This window comes from Leuresthes tenuis, unplaced genomic scaffold (genome assembly GCF_036924035.1).
Source record: "Leuresthes tenuis unplaced genomic scaffold, fLeuTen1.0.hap1 SCAF_13, whole genome shotgun sequence".
Classification (NCBI taxonomy): Eukaryota; Metazoa; Chordata; class Actinopteri; order Atheriniformes; family Atherinopsidae; genus Leuresthes; species Leuresthes tenuis.
The window spans coordinates 2,425,271-2,452,427 of record NW_027325367.1 but is presented as its reverse complement, the minus strand read 5'-3'; the positions used below and the strand labels follow the sequence as shown (position 1 = coordinate 2,452,427).

General features: G+C 45.2%; 1 protein-coding gene across 2 annotated transcripts in view; it reads right to left on the bottom strand.

Annotated features, from left to right (window-relative positions):
- The window catches only part of col12a1b (collagen, type XII, alpha 1b), a 181,546-nt gene that overhangs the window by 45,471 nt on the left and 108,918 nt on the right, over positions 1–27,157 (bottom strand). For both annotated transcript variants that reach the window (XM_072362915.1, XM_072362916.1), the window contains 13 exons: positions 25,994–26,133; positions 25,758–25,887; positions 22,978–23,117; positions 22,318–22,447; positions 22,086–22,225; positions 19,665–19,794; positions 14,597–14,739; positions 9,159–9,288; positions 8,550–8,692; positions 5,505–5,634; positions 4,096–4,215; positions 3,861–4,007; positions 3,266–3,382 (listed from right to left, as the gene is read on the bottom strand). In XM_072362915.1, the coding sequence (XP_072219016.1) occupies positions 3,266–3,382; positions 3,861–4,007; positions 4,096–4,215; positions 5,505–5,634; positions 8,550–8,692; positions 9,159–9,288; positions 14,597–14,739; positions 19,665–19,794; positions 22,086–22,225; positions 22,318–22,447; positions 22,978–23,117; positions 25,758–25,887; positions 25,994–26,133 (1,740 nt within the window). The remainder of the gene's footprint in view (positions 1–3,265; positions 3,383–3,860; positions 4,008–4,095; positions 4,216–5,504; positions 5,635–8,549; positions 8,693–9,158; positions 9,289–14,596; positions 14,740–19,664; positions 19,795–22,085; positions 22,226–22,317; positions 22,448–22,977; positions 23,118–25,757; positions 25,888–25,993; positions 26,134–27,157) is intronic.

Sequence of the window (27,157 nt, the reverse complement as noted above, 5' to 3'; positions counted from 1 at the left end):
AATTGAAAAGGATGTGTTCTTTATGGACGGCTCAGTGGTCGGAGGCTTTCAGTCACGGCCAAAAGCTGCGTCTTTCTAATCATAAAGAGAAAGCCTGAACGTAAACAGCCTCCTAATACGAGGAAGTCTAGACACAGTCTGCTGAGTGCTGCAAAGACTCTGCAGCACCCAGAGATGAGCTCATCTGGAGATGTGCCTTCACACATCTGCTCGCAGTCTTTCTGCACGCAGCTCAACACAAAACAAGTCGCCCCCAATCACGCTCCAACTGCAGACTCGACCACACCAGGTGCACGAATCCATACTGCAGTGGTGTCGATAACATCTAACAAGGAATCAATTTAAGGGTCTGTTTTTTGAGCCGTAATCTCTTCCAGGTGGAGGTAAAGGGTGTTTTTCTCTTTGGGAAACGACTCTCCTCTCCCACACAAGAGATCCAAGTGACAACTATTTCAAACATCCAAACACATGAAACCACAGATGTCTTCACTGAAAGAGAGGCATCCAGGGCATCCCAGCCAAATCCAAAGCACATCCCACTTCCAGTCCGAGGTTATGTAAAACAACAGGGGAGAGAAAGCCATTTCCTCAGCTCCAAGTGCATCATGGGAACGTTTTACGGATCTGTACCATGACTGCTGCTCTGACACGTTAGAAGGGTGAAATGAGACAAAGTCTTGGCAATAAACAGCCGTAAAAGTCCTTTAAAGACGACGCAGGCCTGTAAACTGCATCAGCGGGAAGAAATTAACCCTTTAAATGCCAGATTTTTGAAGCTATGTGCCTCCAAACACAAACCCTTTTGTTATTTCTGTCTATTATAGCATACATTTATATAATATTGGTCCTCCCAGCAGTTGGTTTAACGTTTCATCACCACCACTCTTTGACCTCCACTGGCTGACTTCTGGGTCTGCAGCAGCTTTTAAAGCCGGTCATAGAGGCCTTTGCTCTTTCTGGACCACCTCAGGGATGCTGTAAGGTTCTGCCATGCCTATGTTTCTGTTTCTGTTTCTGTATTTATCAGACGCTTTAATCCAAAGTGACTTACAAATGAAGATATAACAGCTTTATAAAAAGCTAACAATAAACTACATAGAAGGAACCCAGGAGTCCGAATCTTTCAGAGGTTTCTTAGGAAACCAGTTAGGAGAACAGTTAGGAGACCAGTTAGGAAACCAGTTAGGAAACCAGTTAGGAAACCAGTTAGGAGAACAGTTAGGAAACCAGTTAGGAGAACAGTTAGGAAACCAGTTAGGAAACCAGTTAGGAGACTAGTTAGGAAACCAGTTAGGAAACCAGTTAGGAAACCAGTTAGGAGACCAGTTAGGAGACCAGTTAGGAGAACAGTTAGGAGACTAGTTATGAGACCAGTTAGGAAACCAGTTAGGAAACCAGTTAGGAGACTAGTTATGAGACCAGTTAGGAAACCAGTTAGGAGAACAGTTAGGAGAACAGTTAGGAAACCAGTTAGGAGAACAGTTAGGAAACCAGTTAGGAAACCAGTTAGGAGACCAGTTAGGAAACCAGTTAGGAGAGCAGTTAGGAGACCAGTTAGGAAACCAGTTAGGAGACCAGTTAGGAGACTAGTTATGAGACCAGTTAGGAAACCAGTTAGGAAACCAGTTAGGAGACTAGTTATGAGACCAGTTAGGAAACCAGTTAGGAGAACAGTTAGGAGAACAGTTAGGAAACCAGTTAGGAGAACAGTTAGGAAACCAGTTAGGAAACCAGTTAGGAGACCAGTTAGGAAACCAGTTAGGAGAGCAGTTAGGAGACCAGTTAGGAAACCAGTTAGGAGACCAGTTAGGAGACTAGTTATGAGACCAGTTAGGAAACCAGTTAGGAAACCAGTTAGGAGACTAGTTATGAGACCAGTTAGGAAACCAGTTAGGAGACCAGTTAGGAGAACAGTTAGGAAACCAGTTAGGAAACCAGTTAGGAGACTAGTTATGAGACCAGTTAGGAGAACAGTTAGGAAACCAGTTAGGAAACCAGTTAGGAAACCAGTTAGGAGAACAGTTAGGAAACCAGTTAGGAAACCAGTTAGGAGAACAGTTAGGAAACCAGTTAGGAAACCAGTTAGGAAACCAGTTAGGAGAACAGTTAGGAAACCAGTTAGGAGAACAGTTAGGAAACCAGTTAGGAAACCAGTTAGGAGACTAGTTAGGAAACCAGTTAGGAAACCAGTTAGGAAACCAGTTAGGAGACCAGTTAGGAGACCAGTTAGGAGAACAGTTAGGAGACTAGTTATGAGACCAGTTAGGAAACCAGTTAGGAAACCAGTTAGGAGACTAGTTATGAGACCAGTTAGGAAACCAGTTAGGAGAACAGTTAGGAGAACAGTTAGGAAACCAGTTAGGAGAACAGTTAGGAAACCAGTTAGGAAACCAGTTAGGAGACCAGTTAGGAAACCAGTTAGGAGAGCAGTTAGGAGACCAGTTAGGAAACCAGTTAGGAGACCAGTTAGGAGACTAGTTATGAGACCAGTTAGGAAACCAGTTAGGAAACCAGTTAGGAGACTAGTTATGAGACCAGTTAGGAAACCAGTTAGGAGAACAGTTAGGAAACCAGTTAGGAAACCAGTTAGGAGAACAGTTAGGAAACCAGTTAGGAAACCAGTTAGGAGACCAGTTAGGAAACCAGTTAGGAGAGCAGTTAGGAAACCAGTTAGGAAACCAGTTAGGAAACCAGTTAGGAGACCAGTTAGGAGAACAGTTAGGAGAACAGTTAGGAGACCAGTTATGAGACCAGTTAGGAAACCAGTTAGGAAACCAGTTAGGAGACCAGTTAGGAGAACAGTTAGGAAACCAGTTAGGAAACCAGTTAGGAGACTAGTTATGAGACCAGTTAGGAGAACAGTTAGGAAACCAGTTAGGAAACCAGTTAGGAAACCAGTTAGGAGAACAGTTAGGAAACCAGTTAGGAAACCAGTTAGGAGAACAGTTAGGAAACCAGTTAGGAGACCAGTTAGGAGACCAGTTAGGAAACCAGTTAGGAAACCAGTTAGGAAACCAGTTAGGAGACCAGTTAGGAAACCATGGCCTGCAGCAGGAGCTGGGGGGCATGTTGGGTCAGGTATGGTCTGATCTTTCTTATACCTAAGGACCCATTTCTTTCCAGAACACCTCCAACACTCTGATGCTGAGCCCAGCCAACAGCTTGCGTTTCATGTGACTGAATCAGTACGAAATGGACCGATAACGGCACCAGTTCTGTTTCTAAAAGGAAGAAACCCTCCAGAGGAGAAGGCGAGGACACTTACGGTCTGCAGGGTGGAGCTTGATGCGGTACGACGTGGCCGCTCTGTGCGGACTCCACTTGATGCAGAACTTGTCGTGGCCGATGCTGTAGGTCTCGATGTTGGTGACGTTCAGGTAAACTGCACAAATCAAACACAAGTACAGGAGGTTTGCTGCATGGAGCCTTCTGATCTTTGTCTTTTACTTGTTTATGGTGAATAATTCTCTGTGCAGCCATTGGTCAAAGTGGGTCACATGATCACCCTAAACCTGTTTATGGTGAAGAATTCTCTGTGCAGCCATTGGTCAAAGGGGGTCACATGATCACCCTAAACCTGTTTATGGTGAAGAATTCTCTGTGCAGCCATTGGTCAAAGTGGGTCACATGATCACCCTAAACCTGTTTATGGTGAAGAATTCTCTGTGCAGCCATTGGTCAAAGTGGGTCACATGATCACCCTAAACCTGTTTATGGTGAAGAATTCTCTGTGCAGCTATTGGTCAAAGTGGGTCACATGATCACCCTAAACCTGTTTATGGTGAAGAATTCTCTGTGCAGCCATTGGTCAAAGTGGGTCACATGATCACCCTAAACCTGGAAAACAGAGGTGCACGTACGCGTTGTTCCCTGCCCGGCGAGAGGCACGCTCATGCCACTGTTGTACTGAGCCAGAACTTTGACATCATAGGTGGTTCCCGGCTGCAGGTTGGTCAGAGTGAACGAAGTCACGTCCCCCACGAAGAAATCGACGGGTTGGTCTTTGCCTGGGAACAAAATGGCGGAGAAATAAGCGCATCAGCATGAGAACGTGAGGTTTTGTTCAGGGGAAGGCGGGCAGTGGGCGGCGCTCACCTTCAGGGGAGTAGATGAGTCTGTATCCCTGAACCGGAGCAGAAACCGGGTCCCAGGCCACTCTGAATCTGGTGTACCACTCATCTGAGACCCGAAGGTTTCTGGGGCTCAGCATGCCGACTGCGACAGGGAGGAGACAAGTCATCATTTTCATCATTTAATCCCCTTTAGTTCCCACATTTTCATCATTTAATCTACTTTAGTTCCCACATTTTCATCATTTAATCTACTTTTCTTTGGTCTTAGGACCAAGATAACCTGAGGAGGGGAAACCTTTTGGTGTCTAAAGCAGAACAAAAGAATTTAATATCATCATTTATTCATAAAGTGCACCGTTTTCCCTCTTAAGGGGGCCCATTTAATCCCCTTTAGTTCCCACATTTTCATCATTTAATCTACTTTAGTTCCCACATTTTCATCATTTAATCTACTTTTCTTTGGTTTTAGGAACAAAATCTGACAGTTCTGGGAAAATAAAGCTCATATAGCTGCTATCAGCTATGAGCTGAGTCCCAGTGCATCTTATAGAATATTTTATATCTAATATATCATCTTAAAATAATATTTATTCCAGTAAAATGTTCTCAGTCGACCGTGAGATTTGTCGACTTTCCCAGTCGGTGCAACTGAAACTTAAACCACTTCCTAAAGTAGCAGGACGGCTTCCATCTTGTTGAATCCCATTCATTTTAATGAATAAATGTTTAGATTTCAGCCTGGTTCAGCAGGAGTGTGTTCAGACCTGGACCGATGCCTGAGTCTGTGTATACACTGGGTCTAATTAAAGCTGATCAGCCTCTCCAAGTGATCTGAACCCCTGACACCGAGCGGCTACTGCATTTATTTTCCCTGTTGCACACTTCTCTGAATATGTGACACTTCACCGAGTTCAGAGGAGATGAAAGATGCTGCTGCAGAATCACGGGTGGTACTTCTTACTCTTTCTGTTTCTGTATTTATCAGAAGCTTTTATCCAAAGCGACTTACAGATAGGCAGGTAGGGTAACAGGGTCTTGCCTAAGGACCCCTACTGGAGGTAATACCTTTCATGCAGGGGATTTGAACCCAGATCTCCCACATGGAAGGTGGAGATCACACCACTAAACTATCCAGTCTCGCTTTTATCCAAAAAATGTCCTCCCAGCAGTTGGTTTAATGTTTCATCACCACTCTTTGACCTCCACTGACTGACTTCTGGGTCTGCAGCAGCTTTTAAAGCCGGTCATAGAGGCCTTTGCTCTTTCCTCAGTGGAAATGCCATCTTTCAGCACCTTGAAAAGAAGCCCGAGGCCCTTTGAGCTGAGGCTGCTTTTGGCTTAAGTGAAGCTGAAGCGTTAAAGGGTTCGGTCTGCAGGACATTACCCTGGCAGAGCATAGAGCTGCAGGAACACGGTCCCTGGTTGCCTCACCTGTGCGTCCGTTTCCGTTCAGGGACCCTCCGGGACCCTCGGCGTAGATGGCCTCCACGGTGATGTTGTACGGGGTGTCTGGGAGCAGATTCTGCAGCATGGCGTTGTTCCTGTTTCCTGGGACAAAGTTCTGTGGAAACCAGTTAGGAGACCAGTTAGGAGACCAGTTAGGAAACCAGTTAGGAGACCAGTTAGGAGACCAGTTAGGAAAACAGTTAGGAAAACAGTTAGGAGACCAGTTAGAAGACCAGTTAGGAAACCAGTTAGGAGACCAGTTAGGAGACCAGTTAGGAAACCAGTTAGGAAACCAGTTAGGAAAACAGTTAGGAGACCAGTTAGGAGACCAGTTAGGAAACCAGTTAGGAGACCAGTTAGGAGACCAGTTAGGAAACCAGTTAGGACACCAGTTAGGAGACCAGTTAGGAAACCAGTTAGGAGACCAGTTAGGAGACCAGTTAGGAAACCAGTTAGGAAACCAGTTAGGAAAACAGTTAGGAGACCAGTTAGGAGACCAGTTAGGAAACCAGTTAGGAGACCAGTTAGGAGACCAGTTAGGAAACCAGTTAGGACACCAGTTAGGAGACCAGTTAGGAAACCAGTTAGGAAACCAGTTAGGAAACCAGTTAGGAGAGCAGTTAGGAAACCAGTTAGGAAAACAGTTAGGAGACCAGTTAGGAGACCAGTTAGGAGACCAGTTAGGAGACCAGTTAGGAAACCAGTTAGGACACCAGTTAGGAGACCAGTTAGGAAACCAGTTAGGAAACCAGTTAGGAGACCAGTTAGGAGACCAGTTAGGAGACCAGTTAGGAAACCAGTTAGGACACCAGTTAGGAGACCAGTTAGGAAACCAGTTAGGAAACCAGTTAGGAGAGCAGTTAGGAAACCAGTTAGGAAAACAGTTAGGAGACCAGTTAGGAGACCAGTTAGGAAACCAGTTAGGAGACCAGTTAGGAGACCAGTTAGGAAACCAGTTAGGAGACCAGTTAGGAGACCAGTTAGGAGACCAGTTAGGAGACCAGTTAGGAAACCAGTTAGGAAAACAGTTAGGAGACCAGTTAGGAAACCAGTTAGGAAACCAGTTAGGAGACCAGTTAGGAAAACAGTTAGGAGACCAGTTAGGAGACCAGTTAGGAAACCAGTTAGGAGACCAGTTAGGAAAACAGTTAGGAGACCAGTTAGGAGACCAGTTAGGAGACCAGTTAGGAAACCAGTTAGGAAAACAGTTAGGAGACCAGTTAGGAGACCAGTTAGGAAACCAGTTAGGAGACCAGTTAGGAAAACAGTTAGGAGACCAGTTAGGAGACCAGTTAGGAGACCAGTTAGGAAACCAGTTAGGAGACCAGTTAGGAGACCAGTTAGGAGACCAGTTAGGAAACCAGTTAGGAGACTAGTTAGGAGACCAGTTAGGAGACCAGTTAGGAGACCAGTTAGGAAACCAGTTAGGAGACCAGTTAGGAAACCAGTTAGGAGACCAGTTAGGAGACCAGTTAGGAAACCAGTTAGGAAACCAGTTAGGAGAGCAGTTAGGAGACCAGTTAGGAGACCAGTTAGGAAACCAGTTAGGAAACCAGTTAGGAGACCAGTTAGGAAACCAGTTAGGAGACCAGTTAGGAGACCAGTTAGGAGACCTGTGGAGTCAGAAATCATTCAGAGAATCCTTCTCAGGGGAGGCTGAGGCTCTGCTGCAGATAGGAAATGGAACCGGCAGTCTGGCCCGTTCGCTTGGTCACAATTCAGCGTCCAACTCTGAGTCTGGAGCACCAGCACGCAGTTCAAAGGTCACGGAGCGGCATTATGCCAGCTCTGTTTGGGTCAAAGCCAGAACAAAGAGGGTTTCCCTCACAGCAGAATCACGGAAAGCATGACTCATCTGTCTCCCACATCAGGCCTGTCAGGCGTTAAAAAATCAAATACATCACCATCGAGCAGCAGGGGAAAAGGCAGCCATGGTCAGAACTTTCCAAGATGAGATTAAAGACTTAAAGAGGAGAAAATTAAACAGCTGGGTCGCGCCCACCTCCTTTCACAGAACTATTAACAATGTCATCATGGCCAAAATGATAGCGTTTGCTTAACTGAGCCTGTAATTAATCTGAGATTCGAATCTGATTGAGGGGAGGAGTTTATCCAAAGAAAACTGGTCTGAAGAAGGTTTTCTGTTAGGTTTCATTCATGTTTCTCCGTCTCCATCACAGTTTGAGACTCTAAAGTTCTGGAAGAAGCAGTTTTACAAACATATTCATGTCCTGGAATCTGTCATCAGTCAGAGTCTGCGTCAGGTCACAGGATGTCTGAGAGTGGGAAGATCTCAGGAGGCAGAAGCCAACCCCGGCCCAACAGAGTCCTGTTCTAAGCTGGCGAACTGCTCTCCTTTCAACGCCAAACTGCATCTCTCAGGATGCCAAACATTTGCAGAACCCGGGCTGTAAAGACATGACATCGTCTTCGATGTCTTCCTCGCATACAACAGCCTGAGGGCCTGATTTACATCTAATGACCGCTTCATTTCTCTCTCAAAAACTCTCATCTTATCTTGTTCTTCTGTCTTCTTCCTTCTTCCAAAAACACTCGTCTTCTCCTCAAAAACTCCCGCCGTTGGCTTCCGGTTCAGCGATTTTTGGCGCTCCCCGCATCCCATAATCGATGCATTTGGTACATTGGTTACATAGAGTCGTATTAACAGATTCGACCACTTTTTCCCGTTGTGTAAAATCACAAAAAATGACGAAGATATGGACAGAAATGCAAGCCCCGCCCCTCCCATCCCGCCCATTTTTAACGTTTTTTTAATATGTTTTCATGACCAAATTGAAACCATCATATCTCCGGTTTTAAGTAGTGTATCAAAGTCAAATAAAAACTAGGAGATAGTTTCAAATCCGCACTTTTGAATAAAGTTGGCGGCAGCGCTCCATGTGACCGAGTTTGTTTTCTATGACGTCATGCGATCTGACCACGCCGGCGTGATCTTAGACCTCAGAGACTGAAATGAGCAGAAAAACCAGATTTAAACTCAGTGGATCAATAACTTTCTGCTTTACTCACAAACTCCGTGATGGGGTCCCCGGTCATGGGAGCGTAGGAGATCTTGTACTGCCTCACGGGGCCCTCGGCGTGGTCCCAGCCGATGGTCAGGGTGCTGGTGGTGGCATCGAACACTCGCATGTTTCTGGGGCCGGCGCGGGGCGCTGCGGCACGAACATGAAAAGAAAGGAGTCTTAAAGGGCCCTGCTGCTGGATAATTCATCAGGGAAACAGGGTGTTTGAGCTCTCACAGCACCGATGTGTTCTTAAAGCCTCATGGAGGACTTAAAGCAGACATATTTGACTTTTCTGCAGTTTGGTTGTTAGATGAAAACGATATCAGGTCAAGTTAATCTCATCTTCTAACATTAGGTGATTAAAAGCAGCAAAAACGCCACAAACAGATGTGTCACTGTACAATATATTCATATGCATTCAAGCTGTTAAAACACTGATTTAAAGCTGGCTTTAAATGACTTTTGACAGAGAAACACATCTCTGATCTGAGCAGGATTCACAGAGAAGCTCCTCCCTGGGAAGGCAAAGCCTCACCAGTTTTACAAGAAAACAACTAAAAACGTGGGAGGAAATAGCCTCCCAGGCTCTCTGCTCAGCCACTGGTGCTCTTACTTGTTCTGCCATCGCCTTGGATCGATGATCCCTCGGCGTCGGCGTACAGCGCTGAGACGGTCACAGAGTAGGGCGTATCCGGAACCAGGTTGTCCAAGAAAGCGTTGGTGACGCTGCCTGAAACCAGGACCTTTGGGAGAAGAAACCCACAGGGTAGAACACATAGAAATCTTCTTGTTAGATCAAGATTTGGCAGGAATGATGATGATGATGATCTCCCCAAACACTAACAAATGCTCACGCATCTTTGTTTTTTACTTGTTGTTCCCAGAGTTTCTAAAAGCAGAATGGGAGGCAGAGCCTTCAGTTATCAGGCCCCTAAAAGCAGAATGGGAGGCAGAGCCTTCAGTTATCAGGCCCCTAAAAGCAGAATGGGAGGCAGAGCCTTCAGTTATCAGGCCCCTAAAAGCAGAATGGGAGGCAGAGCCTTCAGTTATCAGGCCCCTAAAAGCAGAATGGGAGGCAGAGCCTTCAGTTATCAGGCCCCTAAAAGCAGAACGGGAGGCAGAGCCTTCAGTTATCAGGCCCCTAAAAGCAGAATGGGAGGCAGAGCCTTCAGTTATCAGGCCCCTAAAAGCAGAATGGGAGGCAGAGCCTTCAGTTATCAGGCCCCTAAAAGCAGAATGGGAGGCAGAGCCTTCAGTTATCAGGCCCCTAAAAGCAGAACGGGAGGCAGAGCCTTCAGTTATCAGGCCCCTAAAAGCAGAACGGGAGGCAGAGCCTTCAGTTATCAGGCCCCTAAAAGCAGAATGGGAGGCAGAGCTTTCAGTTATCAGGCCCCTAAAAGCAGAATGGGAGGCAGAGCCTTCAGTTATCAGGCCCCTAAAAGCAGAATGGGAGGCAGAGCCTTCAGTTATCAGGCCCCTAAAAGCAGAATGGGAGGCAGAGCCTTCAGTTATCAGGCCCCTAAAAGCAGAATGGGAGGCAGAGCCTTCAGTTATCAGGCCCCTAAAAGCAGAATGGGAGGCAGAGCCTTCAGTTATCAGGCCCCTAAAAGCAGAATGGGAGGCAGAGCCTTCAGTTATCAGGCCCCTAAAAGCAGAATGGGAGGCAGAGCCTTCGGTTATCAGGCCCCTAAAAGCAGAATGGGAGGCAGAGCCTTCAGTTATCAGGCCCCTAAAAGCAGAATGGGAGGCAGAGCCTTCAGTTATCAGGCCCCTAAAAGCAGAACGGGAGGCAGAGCCTTCAGTTATCAGGCCCCTAAAAGCAGAATGGGAGGCAGAGCCTTCAGTTATCAGGCCCCTAAAAGCAGAATGGGAGGCAGAGCCTTCAGTTATCAGGCCCCTAAAAGCAGAATGGGAGGCAGAGCCTTCAGTTATCAGGCCCCTCTCTGTGGAACCAGCTGCCAGTTTGGCTTCAGGAAGCAGACACCCTCTCTACCTTTAAGATCACGCTGAAACTTTCCTTTCTGATAAAGCTTATAGTTAGGGATGGCTCAGGTGAGCCTGAAACATCCCATAGTTCTGCTGCTATAGGCCCAGCCTGCTGGGGGAGCTCATCTGTCACACCTTTCCTCACTTTGCTCTTTTTCCCCCTGTTTAATTTCTCAAATGATTTTATGTACATGTGACATTATTGTGGTTATTAACTTGTGTTTCCCTGTTCCAGCAGGTATCCTTTGAATGGTGTTATGGTGTTTTTCCCCCCTCTTTTCCCTCTTTTCTGTCTTCTCAAACCCCAGCTGGTCGAGGCGGATGGCCACCCTTCCTGGTTCTGGTTCTGCCAGAGGTTTCTTCCTAGTTCTGGTTCTGCCAGAGGTTTCTTCCTGGTTCTGCCAGAGGTTTCTTCCTGGTTCTGCCAGAGGTTTCTTCCTGAGTCTGGTTCTGCCAGAGGTTTGTTCCTGGTTCTGCCAGAGGTTTGTTCCTGGTTCTGCCAGAGGTTTCTTCCTGGTCCTGGTTCTGCCAGAGGTTTCTTCTTGGTTCTGCCAGAGGTTTCTTCCTGGTTCTGCCAGAGGTTTCTTCCTGGTTCTGGTTCTGCCAGAGGTTTCTTCCTGTTAAAGGGAGTCGTTCCTTTCCACAGTCCCTCAGGCTCAGGACGGGAGATTGGACTGAAGACAAGTTTCGGTCCAATCTGTTGGTTTCCTTAGCTCGGATATTATTTCTGAATTGGCTCCATATGAATTAATTGGATTATGATTATAATGAATTGAATTCCAATTGGCTTGAAATGGACTTTATTACTTAAGTGCCTTGAGATGACAATTGTTGTAATCTGGCGCTTTATAAATAAAGTTGAATTGAATTGAATCCTGTCACAGAGTTTATCGCAGCTCTGCCTTTCAGCAGCTCCGTGGGCCATAAAAATCCTCACACTTACATCACGGGAAGTTCATCTGCAGCCTTCTCTCATCTGAGGCTGACGCTTTGAATCAAAGAAAAGAAAAATCTCATTTAACACCGGAGAGAAAAGCTTTGGAGCAGGTTCCTGAGAGATGATGTCGAGCTGCCATCCCACAACTGGGGTTAAATCCCACCAGTGAACTGGCCCCGGTCCTTTTAAAACACCATGAGGCAGACTGGAGGTCGAATCAGAGTCATTTCCTGTTTCATTGCTTTAGTCACTCATGGACTCACTAAATCCCGTTGTTCTGGGCAACGAATGTGTTTTTGATTGGGTTTGGATCCAGTGAGCAGAACTTTTATGGCTTATGATAAAGCCCATAAACTCAGTGGTTTATTTCAGGTGCTGCACTTGATTAATGACAGAAAGCACCACGTTATTGATCAGTTACATCAGAGCGCAGCCAGCAGAAAAATGCAGTTTGTCCACAGATGGGCCAAAAGCAACTGGAACCCAATCCTCAGTGATGCTCTGAGGGCCGCAGTATTAGATTATTACACCGCCGTTTTAAAACGGTAATCGCATTCAGGTGTGATGCTCAGATAGAACTGAAGGGGATTTAAAAGGCTGGCTTCAGCAACACTGAAGTGCTTTTGGTGTCTTTGCCGAACCGACTTCCTGACTTAATAAAACAAAAATCTGATGAAAAAGTCTGAGACTGCAGCTGATAATTAATCAGACATCAGTGTCAGCTTCTCACAGCTTCTCTAATCATCTGAACTCCTTAGATTACAGCCTGGTTAGGAGACCAGTTAGGAGAGCAGTTAGGAGAGCAGTTAGGAGAGCAGTTAGGAGACCAGTTAGGAAACCAGTTAGGAGACCAGTTAGGAAACCAGTTAGGAGACCAGTTAGGAGACCAGTTAGGAAACCAGTTAGGAGACCAGTTAGGAAACCAGTTAGGAGACCAGTTAGGAAACCAGTTAGGAGACCAGTTAGGAGACCAGTTAGGAAACCAGTTAGGAGACCAGTTAGGAGAGCAGTTAGGAGAGCAGTTAGGAAACCAGTTAGGAGACCAGTTAGGAGACCAGTTAGGAGACCAGTTAGGAGACCAGTTAGGAAACCAGTTAGGAGACTAGTTAGGAGACCAGTTAGGAGACCAGTTAGGAAACAGTTAGGAAACCAGTTAGGAGACCAGTTAGGAGACTAGTTAGGAGACCAGTTAGGAGACTAGTTAGGAGACCATTTAGGAAACCAGTTAGGAGACTAGTTAGGGGACTAGTTAGGAGACTAGTTAGGAGACCAGTTAGGAGAGCAGTTAGGAAACCAGTTAGGAGACCAGTTAGGAGAGCAGTTAGGAGACCAGTTAGGAAACCAGTTAGGAAACCAGTTAGGAGACCAGTTAGGAAACCAGTTAGGAAACCAGTTAGGAGAGCAGTTAGGAGAGCAGTTAGGAGACTAGTTAGGAGACCAGTTAGGAGACCAGTTAGGAGACCAGTTAGGAAACCAGTTAGGAGACTAGTTAGGAGACCAGTTAGGAGACCAGTTAGGAAACAGTTAGGAAACCAGTTAGGAGACCAGTTAGGAGACTAGTTAGGAGACCAGTTAGGAGACTAGTTAGGAGACCATTTAGGAAACCAGTTAGGAGACTAGTTAGGAGACTAGTTAGGGGACTAGTTAGGAGACTAGTTAGGAGACCAGTTAGGAGAGCAGTTAGGAAACCAGTTAGGAGACCAGTTAGGAGACTAGTTAGGAGACCAGTTAGGAGACTAGTTAGGAGACCAGTTAGGAGACCATTTAGGAAACCAGTTAGGATACTAGTTAGGAGACTAGTTAGGGGACTAGTTAGGAGACTAATTAGGAGACTAGTTAGGAGACTAGTTAGGAGACCAGTTAGGAGAGCAGTTAGGAAACCAGTTAGGAGACCAGTTAGGAGACTAGTTAGGAGACCAGTTAGGAGACTAGTTAGGAGACCAGTTAGGAAACCAGTTAGGAGACCAGTTAGGAGACTAGTTAGGAGACCAGTTAGGAGACCAGTTAGGAGACCAGTTAGGAGACCAGTTAGGAAACCAGTTAGGAGAGCAGTTAGGAGAGCAGTTAGGAGACCAGTTAGGAGACCAGTTAGGAAACCAGTTAGGAGACCAGTTAGGAAACCAGTTAGGAGACCAGTTAGGAGACCAGTTAGGAAACCAGTTAGGAGACCAGTTAGGAGACCAGTTAGGAAACCAGTTAGGAGAACAGTTAGGAAACCAGTTAGGAGACCAGTTAGGGGACATCAGTGTCAGCTTCTCACAGCTTCTCTAATCATCTGAACTCCTTAGATCACAGCCTGGTGACGCCACACATTCAACCACTGCAGCTTTTCCTGATGTCAGTCACAGATGCCTCCGGTGTGCAGCATTTTGGAGTTGGTCGGGAAATAAAAGCCCATTTTCTCACCCTCAGATCCAAATATTTGCACCGGTGCATTGCATCAGTGCTGGTGGAGACATGTGCAAAGCTGACAAGTCATAATTTCCACATTTCCAAGTATATTACCGTAATTATTGCTGTGCAAACATCTGTGCAACATCAGCACGGACACTGAGGCTCTCGGGCTCGACCCCGGGGGCCATTTGTTATTCTATTAAACAGACTCACCCGGTGAAAGAAAAGACTCCACATTGATTTCATCACACAGCAGAAGGCTCAGCGGGAGGCAGGTTGAGACTACCGGTGCCTCCTTTGTCTGAAATGTTCTGCATTCAGCTATGAACTGCTCAGTTATCGCAGGTATTAAAGACAAGATGGTTAAGGTTAGGAAAACATAGCATTAAAACATCCTGGATTCCTGGCTTCTTTTTTTCATATTTTACAATCAAACATTTAATTTAAGGTAAAGAACAGGATGCAGATCTGTCATAAGCTCTGATTCTGATCCCTGAAGCAGGAACTAAGAGCCGTGCTTCTGGAAAATATGGCTTGACCTCACTGGGAGTGTTTTGTTACAGGTTAAAAGTGAAATAACAGCCCTGTGACTGTGTTATTATCGTGTCCTGACATTCTTTGCTCTAATCTAAGACAGAGTGAGCTCACGGGGGAAATCACCGCCTCATGCCCTCAAAGCAAATTCTACTCCTAATGACAGTTTGCATTTTAACAGCCTGGAGAGAGTAACTCACCGACTCTGAGGGTCTGACGCCAGTCAGGGGGGCGTAAGCCACCCGGTACTGCTGCACCTGGCCTGAGGCGGGCTCCCAGCGCACGTTCAGGCTGTTCGGGGTGGGGTTGTACACCTGGAGGTTCCTGGGTGGTGTGCGGGGGACTGCAAAGGCCAGAGAGGTGAAGAGAAAGTGAGGTGAGGAAGTGGAGCAGAACAGATACCGGAGCACCAGACTGATTCTGTGGCTTTCATCAAGAAAAATACACTTAAAAAACCATCAGAACCAGAGTCAAAACGCAGGTTAAACTCAGATGCCAGTTAGGAAACCAGTTAGGAGACCAGTTAGGAAACCAGTTAGGAGAGCAGTTAGGAGACCAGTTAGGAGACCAGTTAGGAGACCAGTTAGGAAACCAGTTAGGAGACCAGTTAGGAGACCAGTTAGGAAACCAGTTAGGAGAGCAGTTAGGAAAGCAGTTAGGAAAGCAGTTAGGAGACCAGTTAGGAAACCAGTTAGGAAACCAGTTAGGAGACCAGTTAGGAGACCAGTTAGGAGACCAGTTAGGAAACCAGTTAGGAGACCAGTTAGGAGACCAGTTAGGAAACCAGTTAGGAGAGCAGTTAGGAAAGCAGTTAGGAAAGCAGTTAGGAGACCAGTTAGGAAACCAGTTAGGAAACCAGTTAGGAGACCAGTTAGGAAACCAGTTAGGAAACCAGTTAGGAAACCAGTTAGGAGACCAGTTAGGAAACCAGTTAGGAGAGCAGTTAGGAGACCAGTTAGGAAACCAGTTAGGAGACCAGTTAGGAAACCAGTTAGGAGAGCAGTTAGGAAACCAGTTAGGAGACCAGTTAGGAGACCAGTTAGGAAACCAGTTAGGAGAGCAGTTAGGAAAGCAGTTAGGAAACCAGTTAGGAGACCAGTTAGGAAACCAGTTAGGAAACCAGTTAGGAGACCAGTTAGGAAACCAGTTAGGAAACCAGTTAGGAGAGCAGTTAGGAGACCAGTTAGGAGACCAGTTAGGAGACCAGTTAGGAGACCAGTTAGGAAACCAGTTAGGAGAGCAGTTAGGAAACCAGTTAGGAGAGCAGTTAGGAAACCAGTTAGGAGACCAGTTAGGTCCAGTTAGGTCCAGCTCAGGTTTTGCATCTTTAAACAGCTACACAGCCAAAGTCCTTCAGCAGAACAGATACCGGAGCACCAGACTGATTCTGTGGCTTTCATCAAGAAAAATACACTTAAAAAACCATCAGAACCAGAGTCAAAACGCAGGTTAAACTCAGATGCCAGTTAGGAAACCAGTTAGGAAACCAGTTAGGAGACCAGTTAGGAGACCAGTTAGGAGACCAGTTAGGAAACCAGTTAGGAGACCAGTTAGGAGACCAGTTAGGAAACCAGTTAGGAGAGCAGTTAGGAAAGCAGTTAGGAAAGCAGTTAGGAGACCAGTTAGGAAACCAGTTAGGAAACCAGTTAGGAGACCAGTTAGGAAACCAGTTAGGAAACCAGTTAGGAAACCAGTTAGGAGACCAGTTAGGAAACCAGTTAGGAGAGCAGTTAGGAGACCAGTTAGGAAACCAGTTAGGAGACCAGTTAGGAAACCAGTTAGGAGAGCAGTTAGGAAACCAGTTAGGAGACCAGTTAGGAGACCAGTTAGGAAACCAGTTAGGAGAGCAGTTAGGAAAGCAGTTAGGAAACCAGTTAGGAGACCAGTTAGGAAACCAGTTAGGAAACCAGTTAGGAGACCAGTTAGGAAACCAGTTAGGAGAGCAGTTAGGAGACCAGTTAGGAGACCAGTTAGGAGACCAGTTAGGAGACCAGTTAGGAAACCAGTTAGGAGAGCAGTTAGGAGACCAGTTAGGAAACCAGTTAGGAAACCAGTTAGGAGAGCAGTTAGGAGACCAGTTAGGAAACCAGTTAGGAAACCAGTTAGGAGAGCAGTTAGGAGAGCAGTTAGGAGACCAGTTAGGAGACCAGTTAGGAGACCAGTTAGGAAACCAGTTAGGAGAGCAGTTAGGAGACCAGTTAGGAAACTAGTTAGGAAACCAGTTAGGAGAGCAGTTAGGAAACCAGTTAGGAAACCAGTTAGGAGACCAGTTAGGAGACCAGTTAGGAGACCAGTTAGGAGACCAGTTAGGTCCAGTTAGGACCAGCTCAGGTTTTGCATCTTTAAACAGCTACACAGCCAAATTCCTTCAGCAGAACAGATACCGGAGCACCAGACTGAATCTGTGGCTTTCATCAAGAAAAAAACACTTAAAAAACCATCAGAACCAGAGTAAAAACGCAGGTTAAACTCAGATGCTGAGTGCAGCAAAAGTCTCCTGCTTTACAGTGTTTATGTGCAGGGAGAAGTAGCATAGTTTTGGGTTTATGCAAAAGTCCTGCACTGCCATTTTAAACCAAACCAGATGTGCATATTCCCCTGGTATCTGGAGCTCTGCCCAATAAAAAGAAAATTAGACGCAGTAGGTAGAAGGAGCCGCCTGCTCCGTTGGGAAGAAACCTCCAGAGTGAAACCAAGTCTTTGTGCTTGTATAACAGCAACAACTGAGTCATGCAGCAACAAAATGATCGCCTGTCCGTCAGAGAGCTTATGCAATGATAATAAGTGACATTTTTCTCACTTTGGACTGGAACTGGACTCTTTTTGTGGAGCCCGAATGTGACAGATTCCTCCCTGAGAGCAAAGTGGAACTGGTCAGAGTTATTGGTGATAAAACCTCTGCAGCTATATTCATGAGTTGTTTCTTCTGTGTTCATGGCAGATCTTATATGTCAAAGTCAAGGCCCCCATGGCCCCCTGGATGATATATAATTACTATTAGAACCGGCCCGCAGGCCACAGCCGCCCGCTGGTGTTTTGCACTACATTTCCCATAATGCAACAGTAGCCCGCGAAGTCACTGCAGCGGCTTCATTATTCACCAGCAATCAGAGCAGAGGTGAGGTGAACTCTCAGCTACCCCTCCCCAAAAATGGCTAAAGGGAAGGTGAACAGGGGCTTTCAGGCCAGGTGGGAGGCAGAGTTTATGTTCAGGTAAAAGGCAAACCTGTGGAGAAAGTGTGGCTGTAATGAAAGAATATAATCTAAAAACGTCTCAGAAACACACAAAGACAAGAATATGGACACAGAACAAAGGCTACAGAAGGTGGAAGAATCAAAACGAGGTCTTAAATTTAAATTTGTTTCTATAAGACCTGATTTTTCTTTGAAGGAAGTATTGTTTTGTCTGTGTTCCATAGATTTTTGTATTTTATTTGATTGTATTTTATTTATTTTTCAGTTGAATGGAAAATTGCAGATAAGAGCCATGAGAAAGAATTCAACTAATTTGATTTATTTTTCTTTATTTTCTCATTTTACTATTTGAAAGCAGTGATTAGCAGGAGACACTTTTTAAAGGACATTTACTGCCTGTTAGAAATCTTCTCCTTTTTAAGTTACTGACAGAGCCACAACAAAATATTGCTTTATTCATTTAACGTATAGGACATGGGATTTTTCTTTAAGAGAAGCTTGTTCTGGTTCAATAGGCTTTGTGCAATAGCTTCAATATGTTTTAATAAACCAGTCCGGCCCTCGGCTTCTAGCAAATTTGGCTTTTTGACTTTGACACCCCTGTGGCAGATTATCTGTGTGCAGCTGCATGATTTTACAAACAAAAGATGGCAAACTCAGAGGCTTCAGTAGAAGGATTAACAACAAGCTTCAACCTCAACAAGTTCTCTTTAACTGCAGTAAAAAACCACAAGGAAGTCGGTTTTTGGTCCATTATTTATGTATGACAAGCAAATGCCGGCATCGGGTCTGAGCATGGACCCCAGCAAGTCCAGTGTTCATGGCAGGCCACAGCCGCCCGCTGGTGTTTTGCACTACATTTCCCACAATGCAACGGTAGCCCGCAAAGTTTGTTTTTGTTCTGGTTCAATAGGCTTTGTGCAATAGTTTCAATATGTTTTAATAAACCAGTCCGGCCCTCCTTTGGTTATTTGGCCCTGTGTGTATTTGACTTTGACACCCCTGTGGCAGATTATCTGTGTGCAGCTGCATGATTTTACAAACAAAAGATGGCAAACTCAGTGGCTTCAGTAGAAGGATTAACAACAAGCTTCAACACCAACAAGTTCTCCTCTATAACAGCCAATGGGTTGAAGATTTAACTGCAGTAAAAAACCACAAGGAAGTCGGGTTTTGGTCCATTATTTATGTATGACAAGCAAATGCCATGGACACCAGCAAGTGGGGGGGGTCCCACAGAAACTCTGGGGTCAAGCTTTCCAAGAGCAGATTCAGAGGAAGTAAAACTGTGAAAATGCAAGAAGAAGCTGCTGGTGCTGGTTTTTAGGTGGCACCCTCATCATGCCACACATGCCAGTGGCATCACAGCTTTCCACTTACAGTAAAAACCTCAGGATACTTTTCTGCTGACTGCATTTCAAAAGCAACCCGCCCACTACGGCATCAAACCACAGAGACAAAGCGCTACCAACAACTCGCTGTCTGACACAAAGTTTCCAAGCTCTGGGAGTTTAGGACTTTATTCCATGCTATCCATCATGGTGAAAGAGCTCCTCGGCTTCTATTCTGTCCCATCAACTCCTCCTGAGGGGGAGTTTCAAGGCTTTCTGTGATTTAAGGCTTTTTCTGGCATTTCTGCAGATTAAAATATGCTTTTATGGACGGTTTAGAGTACACCTACGGGACGAGGTTTCTCTTTAAAGATGGATATGACAAACCTGTCAAATAGGAGCTGGAAACTCGAGTTCACATCAGGACAACAGATCTGCTGAGTGCCAGCCTTGCTTAGACATAATAACGTGCCATTATCCATTATTCATCTCCACAGCCACGCAAATGTTCTCAGTTTTACTGCTCATTCACACCAGGATCTGTGTTTGACCTCTGACCTCCTGCCCAGGTCCGAGTTCTGTGGATTCCCAATATTTTCAGAGCTAAGACGCCTTAAAAATACAGTTAAATACCAGCTTCCACCTGCCTGCAGCTGTTTGGCTTTACAGCCATCCCTACCATGAGTTTTCTGTCTGAAAAGCTGGTCAGCAGCAGCATCCCAGAGTCTAGAAAAGGACTTACGGGTTTTTCCGTTGTCAGACTGGCGCAGACCTTCTCCCTCTGGGTAAACCGGAACCACGGTCACGGTGTAGGGGGTGTCTGACAGCAGGTTTCTGAGGACGGTGTTGGTGGTGCCGCCTGAAACCTGCTCCTGTTCACACACAAAGAGCCATCAGTAACTCGTGAAATGTGCAGCTAACCAGAGAACAAACAGCAGATTTAACAGGTTTTGACAAAAACTGGGAACAAGAAGGTGAGTCGGCTCACAGTCTGAGGCTTTGTCTGAAGGATCTTGGACTGAATTCATGCGTGCAAGGGCGTAACCATGGTTTAGACATTGGGGGGGTCCAAGAAAAACTAAATTGTTGAGTGCATTATCTACAATTCTTTATTTATATATGAAACATTGGACATTTAGAACATAGTTTAGAGGACTACATTGACCATGTAAGTTCACATCTAAAGGAATAGTGTAATTTCTCCGAGACAGTGACTGCCCCCCCACTTTGTTTTGGTTAGTTGCTTACTGTTTACTGACCTTAAACACACCTACCAATTACAATTATGCTCTTCCAGTAGTTCTGTAGCAAATAGGACAGCTTCCAATGGAAAACGACCAAATACCCAAAGCATGTTTATGGAAATATTTTAATAAGGACAACTAATGATGTAACAAATTACAGACTTTTCCTTTAACAAAAAATGTGCTGAGGACTTTTAAGTCCAGGTTCATTTCTATTGTGTCAATGTCTCAAAATGTGCATTAACAATGAAAAGTCTAATAGTCTAATGTTGTTTTTGTTTTAAGTTGTTTTATTTTGAAAGGGGGCGGAAGTTTATTTTGTTGATTCTGTGTTGGATTTCCTGTTCTGGTACAATCTGCTCTGTTGAGCAGCGGCTCCGTCAAAAGTAGAAGTCCAACGTAAAGATAAGGAGAGCCGCTGCTGAGACGGCGGCGCAGCCGTTACCATGGTAACACACGGAAATAAATTGAAAATAAATAAGACATAACAAGAGACCGATCCCTTGACAGGGTTCATAAAAGGAGAACATGCATTTTACATATTTTCTTCTGTATATTGGGGGGGACAGGTTGGTATTTTCTCAATATTGGGGGGGACACGACCCCCCCAAAGAATGTGTGGTTACGCCATAGCAACAAATACCAGCCAAGGCGTGCAGAATGAGCTGAAAATGAATGGATGTGGGAACATCTGCGATCCTCTGGTTTGATGCCCTCAGGCCTCCAACTGGACATGCAACAGCTCAGTAAACGGGGCCCGGCCCACTTAAAGCGAAGCTCCAACAGGAGCGAGGCGCTCACGCTTCTTTGGCCGGGACCCCCCAACTATGGCGTAACCATGCATTCTTTGGGGGGGTCGTGTCCCCCCAATATACAGAAGAAAATGTGTAAAATGCATGTTCTCCTTATATGAACCCTGTTTTGTTATAAATAAGAAATAACAAGAGACCGATCCCTGGACAGGGTTCATACAAGGAGAACATGCATTTTACATGTTTTCTTCTGTATATTGGGGGGGGGGGGCTGTTAGAAAAATTAACTAACAGACAACGGTATGAAACCAAGAAATCCCTCAGAGGCCTCAGAATTTTACTTGGAAGGGGAGAACAACACAGGAACCTTCTCTCTGCAGATTCACAAGGTTCTCCAACCAGTGGTTGCCTCCCTTTACCTTTTATTAGGCGACACCCATACATACAATCCTCTATGTGCCCAGGTCTGGCATATCTCCTTATTTTGGAGGCATCTCCTTATTTGGGGAGCTATAAAGATAACCATCAGTTCTTAAAACACAGCTCTCTTTGTCTCCCAGCTTCTCCTTGTGAAGTTTTGATATGAAATGGCCTCTTTGGCCGTGACTTTTATTTAATGATAATAAGCAAACTTTTCTGACAGGGACAGGTTGGTATTTTCTCTATATTGGGGGGGACACGACATTGAGCCGTTACGTTCCCATGGTAACCGCGGCGCAGCCGTTACGTTCCCATGGTAACACACGGAAATAAACTGAAAATAAATAAGACATAACAAGAGACCGATCCCTTGACAGGGTTCATAAAAGGAGAACATGCATTTTACATGTTTTCTTCTGTATATTGGGGGGGACAGGTTGGTATTTTCTCTATATTGGGGGGGACAGGTTGGTATTTTCTCTATATTGGGGGGGACACGACATTGAGCCGTTACGTTCCCATGGTAACCGCGGCGCAGCCGTTACGTTCCCATGGTAACACACGGAAATAAACTGAAAATAAATAAGACATAACAAGAGACCGATCCCTGGACAGGGTTCATAGAAGGAGAACATGTATTTTACATGTTTTCTGCTGTATATTGGGGGGGACAGGTTGGTATTTTCTGTATATTGGGGGGGACACGACCCCCCCACAGCATGCGTGTGCGTGACAGATCTGGCTCACCATGTCCTCAGCGCCCCCGGATGCCGGGACATAAAAGATGCGGTACTGCCGGACGTTGCCCTCTGCCGGCTCCCAGCGCACCTTCAGGGAGCTGGTGGTGGGTTCAGTGACCTGGAGGTTCTTCACTCCTCCCAGAGCCTCTGTGGACGCCACAAAGAGTCGTGAGATGAGGCTCCGCTCAGACCTGGAGCTGTAAGCTGATCCACCAGAGCTCTGCTGTGGACACACTCACTTGTCTTTCCGTTCTCTGACATGCGTTTTCCCTCCACTTCGGCGTAAATGGGCACCAGGGTCACTTTGTACTCGGTGTCCGGACGCAGTTCCCTCAGCATCGTGTTGGTCGTCATGCCTGACACCTGAGTCTGGAAAAGACGAAGAACATCTCAGTTCAGTAGGGATGCTTTTATCCACTTCAGCTAAACTAATTCAACCCGTTTGTCCTTTAATTCTCCCAAATGTGACCGAATGAACAGAAAGATTCGTCACGTTGAAGCGCTATAAACTGTAAACCCGATACTTTTACACGGCTGCACAGTTTGATCAAACGGGACAACTGGATGTTATTTTTCCCAGAAACTAAACGGGAACATTTGCTTTCTTTGGCTCTTTCGTTCTGGGAGCGAACAGCGTTTGGTTGAGGCTTCCTTATTCTCCCTTTTCATTTCATTTTAAGGTAGCAGCGCTAAATGAGAGCTGATTTTTGTTTTAATAAAGACGTTGCTGAGTCTTTCATGCTTCCATGCAGCTGTTCCTGCTGTTGGCAGATGTGGGACTGAAGTAATTAAACACGGCAGACAGCATATGGAACATAAGTAGAATATAACTCATGTCAAAACAGCAGCTTGGGTGGAAACATTCCTCCATTGTTCTCACTGTGAAGCCGTAAACTCACCATGCTCTCAGCTCCCCCGGCTGCCGGGACGTAGATGATTTGGTACTGCCTGACGTCACCCTCCGCCGGCTCCCAGCGGACCCTCAGAGAGTTGATGGTGGGGTCAGTCACCTGCAGATTCTTCACACCGCCCAGAGGCCCTGAAAGAGACGAATGACGGTTACCGTGGAGACAACCTCATCGGGCCACACCAGGTGGGTCAAAAAGCTGAGGAGGCAAGTCACAGAAGAGCGTTCGAGGCTTCCTGTTCTTAGAGAGAAACAAACATCCTCGTAAAACTGAACAATGCTTGCAAATAATCCTGATAGCGTTGGTTTTACCCTGCAGGATGCACCAGATGGGCGGGTTTACAACATCCCCAGTGTCCAGATGTGTCAAACGGGGAAGTTGCCTAAACTCTCTGGAATTCATTCCTTTCTTATGTGAGCCACAAACGTTCGTATAAACAGAGACTGTAACTTCTTTGTCTGCCCTGTTCCTTTAACATGGTCTTTCACATGTTTTTGTCAGCTGAAAAGCCTCCAACTATGAGTCAGCTGCTGAAAAGATGCTGCAGGACTCCTGCAGATAATTATTAGAGACTCTGGCTGATGTTTGGACCTGTTGTCTGGCTGCAGAATGAATTTGCCTTAAATAATTCTTGTGCTGTTGCACGGTGGATACAGAGCTCCACGCTGGAAGTGCCTTTAAACTGTTACTCTGTCAGGAATAAAAATCAATCAATGTTTCTGGAAACACTTTGACTTCTACAAGCAAAGACATGATCACACTCAGAGAGCATTTTTCAGCTGAACAGATGTTCAAAAACCGCTGCATAAGCATGTCCGAAAGTCACTGGATCAGAAGTGAAAGTTCTTCCTTTTATTGGTTATTTGCGGACGCTTTTTGCAGGATGAGAAACTTAAACCCGACTCTTAAAGCCAGCAGCAGCAGTTTAAAAGCTCCACATTACTCCGGTAAGGCGTAGGAATGACATCGTTGCATATTGCTTGGCTTCGGTTCGGTAAACTTCCTGCTTTTCCAACATAAAATGAGGGCTTTGATCCCCCGTCAGCTTTTCCAGAAAGCAGTTTGGTGTTGTTTATGTCAATTATATCATTTTTGTTCCCCCTTCCTCTGAAATGAATCCGATGCTCTTAATTAAGACCATACATGACCCCATTTAAACCCAGAAATCAACACTGAAGTCCTGGTCAGGTTTCACTTGTCTGTGTTCTGGTTCAAGCTGAAATTCTAGTTTATGACCACCACACAGAAGGAGTTTCTCCGGCTTTAAAACACTCAGCTTTGTGTGTAAACTGCCAGGTTGGACAGCCACGAGCAGCTCTGAGGAGGGAAATCTTTGTCTGTTATCTGGTTTGTGTGTTGGTTTCACTCATGGCAAAGAAAGAAAGATTTATTCCAGACTGCAGGAATGAAACCGAATCTCTTTCAGAGCAGAGATGAGGATGTGCAGCCGAGTGTTCTTCGTCTTTCCCTGTGAAGATCCTGCCCTCTTTGTTTGGGCTGTAATTAAAATAAATTTCACCTCAAACGAAGGATTTCAGAAAATAAATAAATCCTGAGAGCCTCAGATGGGAAGAGAGCGATCCAAACTGTGTGGTGGTCACCCCACTTCGACTGAATCTGATTTCTACAGCAGCAGCAGCGTTACAGATGTTAACCGCTGTCAGAAACTCAGCTCAGCACCTCCTGTTTGATCTGGAAATGTAAATGTAAGCTTAGAAGTTCTAATCAAAGTGAAAGCGTTTGGAACTGTTTAATGAGTTAAAATGGTTCATATAATTACTATAAAAGAAAAGGTAAAGGGCTCTGAGTCATCTATAAATGTAAATGTAATTTATTTCTACAGCCCTTTACAACAATCCATTTCGGTACCAAAGTGCTTTACAGCAGATAATAAATAAAGAAAAGAATAAGTACAAAACAATAAAATAACAGTAAAAACAATAAAATACAGCAAAATTGAATAAGATAATATAAAAGTGTCACCATACTACTGGGTATTAAAAGCCATCTGAAATAAGTATGTTTTTAGCCCTGATTTAAAGAGGCCCAGGTCAGAAATAAGACTCATCTGGGGGGGGGGGGGGCTTATTCCAGAGCCTGGGGGTAGCAGCAGAAAAGGCTCGGTCACCCCAGGGCTTATATTTTGACCTGAACACTTCCAGCTAAAGTTGATTTGTTGACCTCAGAGCTCTGCCAGGGTTACGGTTAAAAGCTCAGATAAATACGATGGGGTGAAGCCGTTAAGAGCTTTAAAACCAAACTTTAAAAGTTTAAAATCAGTTCTATGAAGGACAGGAAGCCAGTGAAGGGTGTTAAGAACAGGAGTGATGTGCACAGGTCTGTTAGTGGTGGTTAAAAGAAGGGCAGCAGCAGCATTTTGCACCAGTTGAAGGCGACTGAGAGAAGTCTGGGAGACGCTGACATAAAGTCCATTACAGCAGTCTAACCTTGAACTTATTAGAGCAGGGAGGCTTTAAAACATTTTAACTTTGGCCAGGAGACGCAGCTGGAAAAAACTAGTCCTGACAACATTGTTAATTTGTTTGTCAGACTTCAGATGACTGTCAAAGGTCAAAGGTCACTCCCAGATACGTCTGCCCTGTTCTCGCTGATGTTGGTTTAGTTTGCTCTGAGGTGTTGATTCACGAGGTTGTTGTTTCTCTCCATCTGTGGACTGCAGACACCTGCAAAAACCTGCTTGATGCTACAAAGCAACATTCTTTTGTCTGAACTGATGAAAGAGGAGTTCTGGGCTTGGATGGTTCACTCACTTGTCTTTCCCTTCTCCTCCTGCCTGATGCCCTCCACATCCGGGTACACGGGAATAACGGCCACGTTGTAAAGCGTGTCAGCATCCAGGTTCCTCAGGATGGTGGTGGTGGTGCCTCCTGACACCTCCTCCTGTTCAACAGGGAGTCAAAACCTCCATCAGGGTTGAAAATGACTGCCACCACAGAGATTTTCCTGCGTGAAAGCAGTTTGGTTCGTCACGCCGAGCGGTCCTTACCGTTCGCTCCTCTCCTCCGGGTTGGACCGCATAAAGGACTTTGTAGCTTCGGACGTTTCCCACTGCTGGGTCCCAGCGAACAGTCAGGGTACTGATGGTCGGATCGACCACTTTCAAATTCTTTACCCCGCCCAAAGGATCTGAGGAGAGGGAGATTTCATTTAGGGAGTCTGAGGGAGTCTTTAATCCCTTTACAGGTGTTTTAACAGATGTTTTCTAGTTAATCTTTTAAGATCTTTTAAGATCTTGATCCACTTGGAGAATCACAGACATCGAGTGCCGTGTCTGTCTGTGTCGACATTTATTCATCAATCAACTTACTAATGTTTTCTTTTCTTTTTAGAAAGAGGAAAAGAGGAAATTTAAAAAAAAAAGAAGCAAGTTTTGAGTTTCAGTTCACTGATCCACTTCATTGGTAATGAAGTGGTGTGAAGTGGCTAAATGTGGGGTACCACAAGGAAGCTGTTCAGGACTGCTGCTCTTTTCTAATCTCACCAATAATCTTCCACTTTAAGTTAAACAAGGACAACTTGTTTTTTTGTTTGTTTTTACATCAAAAACATATCATTTTTCAACCAAAACCACAAAAAAACTTGGTTGTGAATGAAATTGATCAGGAGTTAATGTCCCCCCCCCCGAAAAAATGTAGAGTTTGTTTAAAAACGTGTGACCTGGGTACAGTCACAATGTAAAAAGAATGTATTTACGCCCGAACTAGGGTCTTTTCCTAACCATAACCAAGTAAATTTAATGCCAAAACCTAACCAGGAAGTGACAAAAGTGTTTCAGTGAAAAATCACATAACACAATAACATCAAGTCTGCAATAACCTGTAAGATCACTTATCAACGAGCCTTACGAGTAGTTTCACAGGCTAAAAGCAGGTTTTGAGTTTCAGTTCACTGATCCACTTCATTGGTAATGAAGTGGTGTGAAGTGGCTAAATGTGGGGTACCACAAGGAAGCTGTTCAGGACTGCTGCTCTTTTCTAATCTCACCAATAATCTTCCACTTTAAGTTAAACAAGGACAACTTGTTTTTTTGTTTGTTTTTACATCAAAAACATATAATTTTTCAACCAAAACCACAAAAAAACTTGGTTGTGAATGAAATTGATCAGGAGTTAATGTCCCCCCCCCCCCCCGAAAAAATGTAGTTTGTTTA